Raw genomic sequence first — 13,001 nt, 5'->3', positions numbered from 1 at the left:
AGAGTTGATTGTGAAATTCTGTAAACTGGAAAGTCTAAAAAAATTTTCAAAAAAAAAAAAAAAAAAAAAAAAAAAAAAAAATCAAGAATTAAAAAAAAAAAAAAAAAAAAAAAAAAAAAAAAAAAAAAAAAAAAATGTAATTAAAAAAAATTTAAATAATGGAGGAACTACACATTTCTATGACTTTTCCAAGCCTGGAAAACCCTGACATTTACAGGTTTACCATGACCGTGGGAACACTCTATATTTCTTACCAAATGTCATTCAAGGGTCACACTAGTGAGCGGGTGATGAAGAGGGGTCAATTGTGTTCTGTACCTGAGCTGGATGCTGCTGTAGGCGTTGCGGGGAAGTTGAGGGGTAGGGGGCATGCTCCGCGAGTCAGAAGGTTGGCGTGAGGGTTGACGGTAAGGGCTGCTGGGTGTCGATAAGGCATCTCCGTGTATATAAGCGACAGGATCTTGGACTTCGCCATCATTTAATCTAGAATGCAGATAAGAACAATGCTTTATCAAACCGAACTTCCTTCATGGGTGGAGTTCTTACTGTGCACAAAAACCTCCAAGGAATTACAGAAAAACTTTTTTACGGCATGCCACCCTTGTACCTAGTTAAATCTAATACAAACGCTCATTGGATTTAGAGGAACAAGTGATTCAATAACAAATGACTGAATTACATATTTTACGGACAGATTTCAGTCGTCTGGCATCAATGAACTTCCACCTCATTGGCTTATTCCTATTAATGTTTGTTGTTCCTGTGAGATTTTCCAGAACAAGCTTTCCTGCTTATGCCTCTTCCGCCCCCACTTTGCGATTATTGCTGGAGTTTTTGCAGTCAAGCGGCGACATGCTTATTCCTGGGGCACTATTTTTAACACTGTGAGTGTTTGGGCTGATAAGAGGAGATTGAGAAGAAAGAAGTCGAGGCAAGGGATGACTGGAATGCAGGGCTGATTCCTTATTCACAGGTCTCAACTAGCTCAACAGCACAAAAACAAACAGCAGCCATAGGCAGGGAAAAGTAAGAAGTGCTCAAGCTTAATCCTTAAGAGCTGTGGTTGGCAGGACTCTCACCTGCCACAGTCCTGGTAGTTGTCATTGGCGTGATCAATGTGATCTGAATGGTATGAGGCAGTGAAGGAGTTTGACGAGTTGGGACGTGGAGAATACTGCACTGAACGTGAACGATGTCTCTGCGATGGCTCGTCTAAGACAAAACAAGTTAACAAGATTAATAGGATAGCCACCTCGTCCAACCGGCAGAGATAAGAGGCAAAGGCGTTTATACACTACTGTTTAAATGTTTACGGTCAGTAAGATTTTAAGAATTAAAGCTTTTATTCATATATTACATTGACCAAAAGTGATGGTATAAAATTCTATATGGTTACAATATACCATTGTTATAATATTCCATTATATATAACATTGTTGCAATACTCACCATCTTCCAAATTCAGGCAGTCAGAAAGGCGGTCAAGGTTCACATCATCTGCAACAACAATATAGATTATAGTTCTGCGTGTAATATTTCCTTGCCGCCATGATTCATAACCTCTACATAAGTGAAGCATCAAACCCTGACTGTCAACACAGTGCAAGTTTGCATACACTGTATAAGCATGCACGTTTTCAGGGTTCACACACACATTTTGACCAATACATACATACATATATATATATATATAAATATATAATCATGACTAATAATTAAACCAGATATGCACCAGCAATGATGACAGAAGCTCTTTGTGTGGGCTCCTTGCCAATCTTCACTCTGTAATCATTAATCTGATTTTCGATCCCCTGGAGTTTTTTGGTAGCATCCAGAAGGTTTCTCCTGCGTTTCTTCTTCACGGTTTTACAGAGCTCATTTTCATAGGCAAGTTTTTTCGCTGCCTCCACAATCTTTTTCTGGAGCGCAAAGCAGCTCTCCAGGTTTCTTAAATGAGGGTCCTGCAAGAAAAAAAATGTAATTAGCAAAGAAGTACACAAATTGCAAGCAGCTCTTACAGTATTTGTGAGAAAAGCAATTGAAACAGCCTACCGCATCATAAGGGAAAAGGTCATCCAATTTGAAAGCAGTTCCCACGCGCCTTCGAACAGTGGGGTGCTTCTCTCCTGGTGCCAAAGGAAACTCCTTAGGCAACACACCAGTCAACTCCTGATCAAATTAAAAGAGATAGCAAAGAAAATTTTAAGATATGACTATTTAAATTGACATACTTGAAAAAGCATATGGAAATATGACAAGCCACTAACAGCTTCCCGGAGGCAAATTTTCTTCAGCTCTTCTTCCTTGAGTGCCAGAATTTCTCTTATGCTCTCCTGTTTGTTTTTCAGTTCTGCAATCTTCTCTTTCTTCTGTTCCTCATTCACTTCATTGTCTGCAGAATCTAAATGAAAGTAAAAGCAAGCTCAATCTCGACATCGGTATGAATGACAAGAGTTCATTAGGCTGTTCTTGGAATGGAAGAAACAGACTGTCTTACTGGAAGAGACCAAACTTCCATTGCTGGTCATGATGAGCTTGTCTTTACTCTCCATGCTGACCAGCTTACTGTTCCTCGGAGCTCCAGTCTCTGTGAGATCCATGGCAATATCACCCAAACTTCTTGCAGTAGTTATTTTAGCCTTTAGGTATGTAAAAAATAGGTTATTATTACATCATCACTTTTGCATGCTATCAGTGCAGAAACTAAGCGATGATTTATGCAATTCTAAATTTACAAGTAATAAGTATTAAAGATGCACAAATACTTACTTTGCTCTGTTTGCGGTCCAGGTAGAACTGGTGTTGGCTGATGGCCATCACCCAGATGGTTTTGATCAGAGAATGGCTGGCATACCACGTGTAGATGACCTGACCAGACTGACCAAATGTGCGCCTAGAAGCTGTTCTTCTGTGGATTAACACGGGCACACTGAAGTCAAACATAACACATTTAATACTATGTTGTGTCAATGAAATTAAAATATTGGTTTCTGTAACAGTAATCATTTGAATAGCAAGATATTCAAGAATAGTAAAAAATAAATCAGTGATTCTACATTTAAAAATTATAATAAAATGTAGTCAGGTTGATTCAAACAAAATAGTTTTTTTTTTAAGTGTATAAATCCAATTATATTAGATGTTACCACATGAAGCAGTTTTTAGGTTACCTGATATATAATACCCATTGACTATAAAGGAGGTCAGTGACCATGCTACAATGTCCTGTATGATATCATCTTTGTTTACAGAGCAATCCCAGCCCATTTTACTACTACAGCGTAAAGTGACCGATTGCTTCACTGCAGCAGTTCAGCGTTGGAAACACATTAGCTACGTCAAAAGGCTTTGCATCACCAACATTTACTTAGTCTATTCAAAGGCCACTTTTTATAGTCTATAAGTACAGAAATAATGCTTAGTAAATCACAAACTGTGCTCACGGAGTGCTAGGGGGTCTCATTCATGTTTATAACATGGAAACTGTATATCAAGACATGACCTATGTAGATTTATATTGTTCTCACCTCTGAGGCTCGTTAACCTCTACAGCGAACTTCTTCTCTCGGAAATACAGGTTTTCAAGCTGTTTCCACAGAAAGAGCTACAAAGAAAAAGGAAACGAGAGTTAGACAGGCACTCTATTAGGAACATTGTTACGTGAAACATCATGAAAATATATCAATGACAAAAAGACCTACAAATAGGATTTGCATTAATTTCTATGATCTAGACATTTCTTTGTAAGATTCACCCATTGACACTTACATCCCTGTATTTTAGCATTTACTTTTTCTTTCTGTATCAAACCAAGAAAAATATATTTTAATGCCCTCCTAGAAACACTGTACTCTGAAACTGCTCACAAAAACATCACTACATCCATATGGATATTGATATATTTAACTGGAAGCACAAGACAGTTGCTTTGGGTATGAAGCCAATACAATCAAAGCGCTACAGAAGCAAAGCGTCCACTGTGCTCACAACTTATTAAATTCGCCCTAAAGGGAGAGCACTGAAAAACAGGTTTGTTTTAAAAGCATGGCCAAAACATCTGCCATTCATGAGAACTGTCCTTTCAGATCTTTTTTCACAGCTTAGGGCAGGGAAAGTACAATATCCAACTACTATCAGCGTGCAGGGGCGAGGATTTACCAGGAATGTTAATAAACGCTCCCCACCAGGTACAGCTCGAATGCAGCTCGGAGTAATACGCATAGGAACAATTAGATCCAAGCATGGCTCACTGACAGAAGCTCTTTGTGTGGGCTCCTTGCCAATCTTCACTCTGTAATCATTAATCTGATTTTCGATCCCCTGGAGTTTTTTGGTAGCATCCAGAAGGTTTCTCCTGCGTTTCTTCTTCACGGTTTTACAGAGCTCATTTTCATAGGCAAGTTTTTTCGCTGCCTCCACAATCTTTTTCTGGAGCGCAAAGCAGCTCTCCAGGTTTCTTAAATGAGGGTCCTGCAAGAAAAAAAATGTAATTAGCAAAGAAGTACACAAATTGCAAGCAGCTCTTACAGTATTTGTGAGAAAAGCAATTGAAACAGCCTACCGCATCATAAGGGAAAAGGTCATCCAATTTGAAAGCAGTTCCCACGCGCCTTCGAACAGTGGGGTGCTTCTCTCCTGGTGCCAAAGGAAACTCCTTAGGCAACACACCAGTCAACTCCTGATCAAATTAAAAGAGATAGCAAAGAAAATTTTAAGATATGACTATTTAAATTGACATACTTGAAAAAGCATATGGAAATATGACAAGCCACTAACAGCTTCCCGGAGGCAAATTTTCTTCAGCTCTTCTTCCTTGAGTGCCAGAATTTCTCTTATGCTCTCCTGTTTGTTTTTCAGTTCTGCAATCTTCTCTTTCTTCTGTTCCTCATTCACTTCATTGTCTGCAGAATCTAAATGAAAGTAAAAGCAAGCTCAATCTCGACATCGGTATGAATGACAAGAGTTCATTAGGCTGTTCTTGGAATGGAAGAAACAGACTGTCTTACTGGAAGAGACCAAACTTCCATTGCTGGTCATGATGAGCTTGTCTTTACTCTCCATGCTGACCAGCTTACTGTTCCTCGGAGCTCCAGTCTCTGTGAGATCCATGGCAATATCACCCAAACTTCTTGCAGTAGTTATTTTAGCCTTTAGGTATGTAAAAAATAGGTTATTATTACATCATCACTTTTGCATGCTATCAGTGCAGAAACTAAGCGATGATTTATGCAATTCTAAATTTACAAGTAATAAGTATTAAAGATGCACAAATACTTACTTTGCTCTGTTTGCGGTCCAGGTAGAACTGGTGTTGGCTGATGGCCATCACCCAGATGGTTTTGATCAGAGAATGGCTGGCATACCACGTGTAGATGACCTGACCAGACTGACCAAATGTGCGCCTAGAAGCTGTTCTTCTGTGGATTAACACGGGCACACTGAAGTCAAACATAACACATTTAATACTATGTTGTGTCAATGAAATTAAAATATTGGTTTCTGTAACAGTAATCATTTGAATAGCAAGATATTCAAGAATAGTAAAAAATAAATCAGTGATTCTACATTTAAAAATTATAATAAAATGTAGTCAGGTTGATTCAAACAAAATAGTTTTTTTTTTAAGTGTATAAATCCAATTATATTAGATGTTACCACATGAAGCAGTTTTTAGGTTACCTGATATATAATACCCATTGACTATAAAGGAGGTCAGTGACCATGCTACAATGTCCTGTATGATATCATCTTTGTTTACAGAGCAATCCCAGCCCATTTTACTACTACAGCGTAAAGTGACCGATTGCTTCACTGCAGCAGTTCAGCGTTGGAAACACATTAGCTACGTCAAAAGGCTTTGCATCACCAACATTTACTTAGTCTATTCAAAGGCCACTTTTTATAGTCTATAAGTACAGAAATAATGCTTAGTAAATCACAAACTGTGCTCACGGAGTGCTAGGGGGTCTCATTCATGTTTATAACATGGAAACTGTATATCAAGACATGACCTATGTAGATTTATATTGTTCTCACCTCTGAGGCTCGTTAACCTCTACAGCGAACTTCTTCTCTCGGAAATACAGGTTTTCAAGCTGTTTCCACAGAAAGAGCTACAAAGAAAAAGGAAACGAGAGTTAGACAGGCACTCTATTAGGAACATTGTTACGTGAAACATCATGAAAATATATCAATGACAAAAAGACCTACAAATAGGATTTGCATTAATTTCTATGATCTAGACATTTCTTTGTAAGATTCACCCATTGACACTTACATCCCTGTATTTTAGCATTTACTTTTTCTTTCTGTATCAAACCAAGAAAAATATATTTTAATGCCCTCCTAGAAACACTGTACTCTGAAACTGCTCACAAAAACATCACTACATCCATATGGATATTGATATATTTAACTGGAAGCACAAGACAGTTGCTTTGGGTATGAAGCCAATACAATCAAAGCGCTACAGAAGCAAAGCGTCCACTGTGCTCACAACTTATTAAATTCGCCCTAAAGGGAGAGCACTGAAAAACAGGTTTGTTTTAAAAGCATGGCCAAAACATCTGCCATTCATGAGAACTGTCCTTTCAGATCTTTTTTCACAGCTTAGGGCAGGGAAAGTACAATATCCAACTACTATCAGCGTGCAGGGGCGAGGATTTACCAGGAATGTTAATAAACGCTCCCCACCAGGTACAGCTCGAATGCAGCTCGGAGTAATACGCATAGGAACAATTAGATCCAAGCATGGCTCACACAGTAGATTTGACTGCCGAAAGCATATTAAAACTTGACATATTTCTGACAGTCATTTAATAACAACAAAATGAACAAATGACAACTTATCCTAATTTCAAAGATCTAAAAAATTTTACCTTACCAGTTCAGTTAGCAAGCCTTTTAAAGTCCCTGGATAGTTAGACAGGTTCAGTATAGTCCTGATCTTAAGTTTCCCACAGGGTTGTGACTTCCTTGAACAATACTCTCTTGTCTGCTTTCGAAGAGACAAAAAGGTGTTGCAAGAGTTTCAGGCAATTGAGATCCGCCCCTTCCCTCCCCCTTCCTGTGACATCACTAGCACCTCTACTTACCCACCTTGAGCTAGACTTCTCTTCAAGTACTTGTGTCTCTCTTGCTTCCGTCCACCGACTATGCAATCACATCTCTGAAACTCTCTAACTCAAACATAAAATTAAACCTTCACAATTTCATTCTTTTTCTACGGTCACCTCCCTCTTACTCTGATAACCGATTCCTGTCCTTGTCAAACCAGACAAACAGGTTACGCTCTCTGAAATACACACACATAGAATGGTATTCCACGTGTTCCTTTTTGGGAGGGGATTTGGAGCATTGATCATAATGAACACCCTTGTATAGCTATTCATTAATCCGTGTTCCTTTTCCTGGCATGTCTCATTTTTACAGTCTGTATCGTAATCCCTCACCCGTTGGTTTGGATGCTCGCTCCCTTATGCTTCCCAAGGCAAATATGCCAGGAATCTACTACTTTCTTGTAATCATTAATGGCTGGCCATGGCACTCTTCACCTCCTGGTGAAAACAGCATGCCTCTCTCTCAGAGACTAAACAGCTGATACGACGACAACAGGGAATCTCTCACTATCTGACAGCATGAAAGTTCCCTGACCTTTATTTGACAATTACCAAAAATGACAAAAAATATATAGTACTTCATATGTTGAAGTCCAAATGCGGTACTGATTACCTAAAGTCACGACTGATCCAAAAGCATTATTTTTTTTTGTCATGCCATTATCTTATTACAAGAACATGTGATAACACGTTATAATGCATTTCTTACGACCCTGAAATGTACAAAATCAGCTAATTTAAAGGACTGGGAGCGATAAAAGCATTGTCAACAACAATCCACTAACAGTAGTCGTTTAAAAAGCTGAGCGAGACAAGCTATTTCAGCATAATTATTTTAGCCAATTAAATGACAGATAACTAGATAAGTCTGAGGGCAAATGAGAAAGCATGCAAATGGGAAGACAATGGGAACAATCTTCAACACCTCAGACTGTCTGTGACTGATAAAGCAAGACAGGCAGGCACATCTAGGATGTCTGCAGATGTTAAGAATTGAAACAAAATTAAATTTGATTGAATAAATAAAAATAAACAAATACAAAACAAAAAATGGAAATAAATTAAAATACTAATAAAAATGACAATTAAAATAAAATAATAAACACCTTTTAGGGTGGCAAATGTTAACTTGCTGACCCAAAACCTGCAGACGATGTATTTTTAAAGGGGTCATATGATGTTGCTAAAAAGAACATTATTTTGTGTATTTGGTGTAATGCAATGTGTATATGCTGTTTAAGGTTCAAAAAACACATTATTTTCCACGTACTGCACATTGTTTCTCCTATATGCCCCGCCTTTCTGAAATGCGTAGATTTTTACAAAGCTCATCGTTCTGAAAATTGAGGTGTGCTCTGATTGGCCAGCTATCTAGTGCGTTGTGATTGGCCGAATACCTCAAGCGTGTGACGGAAATGTTACGCCCCTTTCCATACTTTGATGCCGTGTCCCAGTGCGACGACATACAACCAATAAAACCCATTATAAACGAGGAATTTGTTGCATCCAGTGGGGACATAATTACTGATTATAATGCGTATCGCGCCGCGTAAACATAAAACCATGTCTGCATTTGTGATCGGAGAAACAACAAACAACAAGCACTACTCTACACTGCTCAAAACTCGCGTTTGAATCGGCAGTGGCAAATTACTTAAATATGAAAACATACTTACAGGCTGCGAGTCAGAAGCACCAGACTGTCCTTGCAAAGTTGGAATTGCCCCACTTTAGAAACAGCCTCTGAGCATAGACGGCATTGTAGGCTACTCTCCCAGGATCAGGAAACAGTCCTCCGTAAAATGCATTGCGCACACACAAATATTTGGGTTGAACTGTTCTGGAACAGTGTTGTAAATACAACTTAACCACTGATTTCTAGTTGTGTCCTCTTTTGGAAGGCCAAACAAAGTAGTTTCGCTTTCACAACGAAATCACAGGTACGCCTTCTTTCTTTGCGTGAACATTTGGGCGGCGTTATGCAAATCTTCCCACACAGTGACATAGACATGTGGGGGTGTGGTTAAACGAGGCGTTTTAGGAGGGCGTGGACGAGTCTTAACTTTTATAAAGAATATCTCTTTGGGTTTGAGACTTTAGTCTTTGCAACTTTAGGGACCTTATCTATGCACAAACAGCTTGTAACACTCCAAAGAGAAAGGAAAACTTGAAATTGCATCATATGACCCCTTTAAAATATCACTGATCCTGAGCACCATAAGAGATCTGTGTAGCACTAGTATCGATACCTGTGGATTCAGTTTACACGCATCTAAAAACCAGCTCATACATAATCTGGATGTGTCAAAGTAGTATTTTATAATCGTACACACCTTTAAACTCTTTCCTGTCACTGGGCTAATGATGATGCAGTGCAGAAATATGTTGTGAATATGGACACACCCTCAAGATGCGTCTCTAGATCTTCAAGACAGGCTTCATCCAAAAGCAGCGGAATGCGGTTATCAGTCCTTTTTTGGAGTGGCACATACAGTTTTTATATACACATAGATATATTATGAACTGCATTCTAAAACCAAAATGACTTAATCACAATTTAAGTCAATTTAAGACTCACAACCATATTGTTTTGTAAACCTGTGCTATGTAAATGGAACTGCACTTTGTATGGACCCTGACTGGGTGAACTGCCACAAAACATTAAACCTAACCAAAAGCACAAAAAATACTAACTTTTCAGATGGTAAGGTATAAAAAAAATATATATAAATATAACAGAAGCCACACCAATACACGTGATCAAACATGAGCTTGTGTGAAGTGCTGCTTCTTTGAAGGCATGTTGGAGCTACACTGAAAGCTAATTGAAAAACAAAAACTGAATTGTCTGGCATGGTCTTAAAATCTGTGTGTATGATTTGTCATCACCATATTTTTACAGACAATCCAGACGCAATTGTCAGCTCAGAATGATGACACAAACATATTCTGCATCCTCCTCTCTCAGACACAATACACTCATACATACAAAATCCATAAGGAGGTAACCACAAATAAATAGTAAAAACAATTTAGAAAGAAATGTGAGGGCTGTTTGCATGAGCAAAACTCACCACCTTGATGGGGTGTTGCTATATGGTTGTTAGGATCTTTAAAGTGTTTTTTAATACAGAGTGAATATAAGGTCAGTATTTTCCAGTTAAAGGGGTCATATGATGCGATTTCAAGTTTTCCTTTCTCTTTGGAGTGTTACAAGCTGATTGTGCATAGATAAGATCCCTAAAGTTGCAAAGACTAAAGTCTCAAAACCAAAGAGATATTCTTTATTAAAATCTTTATAATATCACATTTTCTCACATAATATAAATGGGTTGTTATACTTGAAACTATATTGCCATCTTTATATTTAAGGAAGGTGGTCCCTTGCAAAGAGATCATATTTCCTTGGCATCAAAATGTTTGAAAACCCCTGCTTTACAGGATGACCCAATTATATAACACACAAGAGCACAGAATTTAGTGTAAACACAATGAACAGTGTAAAAACATTTTTTTTATTAACTATCATATGCCAAGTAATATCTCTAGATATTTTAGCAACATTCCTGTATTAATGTAACTGATCATTCAAACAAAAATATATGGGATCAAATTGGGTACAGACTAATGACTGTAGACTTGATTTTTTTAAAGTCATCTTTAGCAGCAATAATACGAAACACACTTCATTTACTGCATCAGTTCAGAGCCCGGGAAAGTTCAGACAAAACGTTTCAGAGCTTTTAATACCCCAGACCCCCAACAGCTCTTGCATGTGGAGGAGTTACAGCCGCGAGACCCCTCGCTCTACTCTATGGCCCCCTGCTGAGCTAATTGTATTTTATTGCTTGATCAATTGTCTGGGCTGAGTGAAATGCACAATGACGGTCAGATTTGCATAATGAGCTTGATGTGTTGGAAGAAGATTGGGGGGCGGGCGGACAAAGACTGCCCTCCTTGGCAGGAAGCACAATCAATACTGGCCAGATGATGGGTTGCACTCTGACAGGGCCTAGTGTATTTTCAAAAACGGAGTGTTAAAAAGGGAATGAGAGAGAAGATAACCAAATTTATTACCTTTTTTTGGACATGGTACCTTGAAAAATGTGAATATATGTATATCAAAATATTCTAGTAATACTATGTGATAGCAACACTGTACGATGGTGCCACCACTTTACCTTTTTGTTAAGGCAAAAGGAGAAATAAAAAGGAAGATGTTTACTCCCGTAACACCCCGTAGATGTCTTTGCCAGAAGAGTTGACTGGGGCTCCGTCAATAGAGCCAATCCCCCTTTAGACATCACATTGCAGGCTTCACTGCAGTTTCTGCCTCTGCTGCCCAGCACTGCTCCCCATGAAGCTCCATAATTACACCCTCCACAGGGAGGGGCTGGTGTTCATTGCTGCCATGCAGTAGGGTTTCAGAGTGGGACATGGCCATTAACACTCTGGCACAGGGCTGAATATACATACACACCCAGCTGCATCGTACAAAGCACTGGTGTAATGGATGCAAATTAACAGACACTTTAATGAGTGAGGTTGGGGTGAAATATAGAAGCTCTCCTCATAAAAAAAGAGCAATGGTTACTAATCTCTCATAGGACAGACTTGTGATAAAAATGTGATAAATGAGCATGTTCATTAAAAATGCCAAAAAACACAAAAGTATAGATAAGAAACATCTAAAGAGGAGGCACACCAACATGCTTGGAAACAAAGTTTGTTTCTGATGAAGAACTAATGACTGAATTTGCCAGCTTATATTCATCAAATCTATAAGATATTTAGGATTTTTAGGCACTTGGTAGTAGGCCTGGGCGATAAAACGGTATCGATATTTATCGACGGTACACCTTCTTCGGTAACGATATAAAAAATTATCGAGCTGCACTCGTGTTTCACACAAGAGATGTAGCCATGCAAAGTTAAAACCCGTCGCAAATTTGTGGAGGTTTATTCCTTTTCACTGCGTCTCTCATGTTTTTAAATGCAATCTGCATGATGGGCGATTCGGCTCTTTGTTTTAAGCAATGCATAAATACATGATGCCGTTTTGTTCGTAACAGTTTATGCAATTTACAATATTATATTTGATTTATATGAGTTAATTTAGACGTAATGCAGGTTTTTTTATAGACATTTTTTTCCTTGCGTTGACAATGTGCTGCATTATTTTGCTTATTGCGACCTCCTGTGGCCTTGGGAGACGAGCCAAAAGTTTTCTTAAGACCCATTTAATCTGCATATAAAACATTAGAAATTAAATATTTGTTTAATTTTGATTGTGTGTTTGACTGTTAAAACAAAAAAATATTTGTTGTTTGTCTCAATAAATTGGGTTAATTTAAAAATACAGTGGTTAATTAAAAAAAAAAATTCTATTGCTCTTTGTTTTACATAAGGTTATAAAAATGTCAATAATTATCAATACCGAACCATATGAAACAAAATATATCGTTGATACATTTTTTTAGCTATATCGCCCAGCCCTACTTGGTAGCAAATACACTATATTTACAAGTATTTACATTTTTTTTGTAATGTTCAATTTTTAAAAAAGTCTCTTATGCTCACCCAAGGTAGCATTTATTTAATCAAATATACAATAAAAGTAATTGTGCAATATACGGTATTACAATTTAAAAATGTCCTATTTTAACACTTTAAAATGTAATTTATTCCTGTGATGGCAAATCTCAATTCATCAGCCATTACTCCGTCTTTGTCACATTATTCTTCAGAAATCATTCTAATATGCTGATTTGGTGCTCAAGAAACATTATTATTATCAATATTGAAAACAGTTGCACTGCTTAACATTATTGTGGAAACGGATCCGATTTTTTCAGGATTCTTTGATAAACAAAGTTCAAAAGC

The 13,001-nt window shown here is 37.9% G+C and overlaps 1 protein-coding gene across 1 annotated transcript in view; it reads right to left on the bottom strand.

Moving 5' to 3' along the window:
* Positions 1 to 13,001, bottom strand: part of LOC107599419 (FERM domain-containing protein 4B-like) — a 41,123-nt gene that overhangs the window by 4,256 nt on the left and 23,866 nt on the right. Inside the window, exons 12-20 of the mRNA XM_016291000.1 lie at positions 6,037 to 6,113; positions 5,279 to 5,417; positions 5,007 to 5,148; positions 4,777 to 4,910; positions 4,562 to 4,678; positions 1,733 to 1,961; positions 1,450 to 1,497; positions 1,080 to 1,212; positions 319 to 483 (exon numbers count right to left, since the gene is read on the bottom strand). Coding sequence (XP_016146486.1) covers positions 319 to 483; positions 1,080 to 1,212; positions 1,450 to 1,497; positions 1,733 to 1,961; positions 4,562 to 4,678; positions 4,777 to 4,910; positions 5,007 to 5,148; positions 5,279 to 5,417; positions 6,037 to 6,113 — 1,184 coding nt within the window. The remainder of the gene's footprint in view (positions 1 to 318; positions 484 to 1,079; positions 1,213 to 1,449; positions 1,498 to 1,732; positions 1,962 to 4,561; positions 4,679 to 4,776; positions 4,911 to 5,006; positions 5,149 to 5,278; positions 5,418 to 6,036; positions 6,114 to 13,001) is intronic.

This window comes from Sinocyclocheilus grahami, unplaced genomic scaffold (assembly GCF_001515645.1).
Source record: "Sinocyclocheilus grahami isolate Dianchi unplaced genomic scaffold, SAMN03320097.WGS_v1.1 scaffold266.1, whole genome shotgun sequence".
NCBI classification, from domain to species: Eukaryota; Metazoa; Chordata; class Actinopteri; order Cypriniformes; family Cyprinidae; genus Sinocyclocheilus; species Sinocyclocheilus grahami.
Note: the sequence above shows the minus strand (reverse complement) of the source record. Positions and strands in the feature narration are given on the sequence as shown.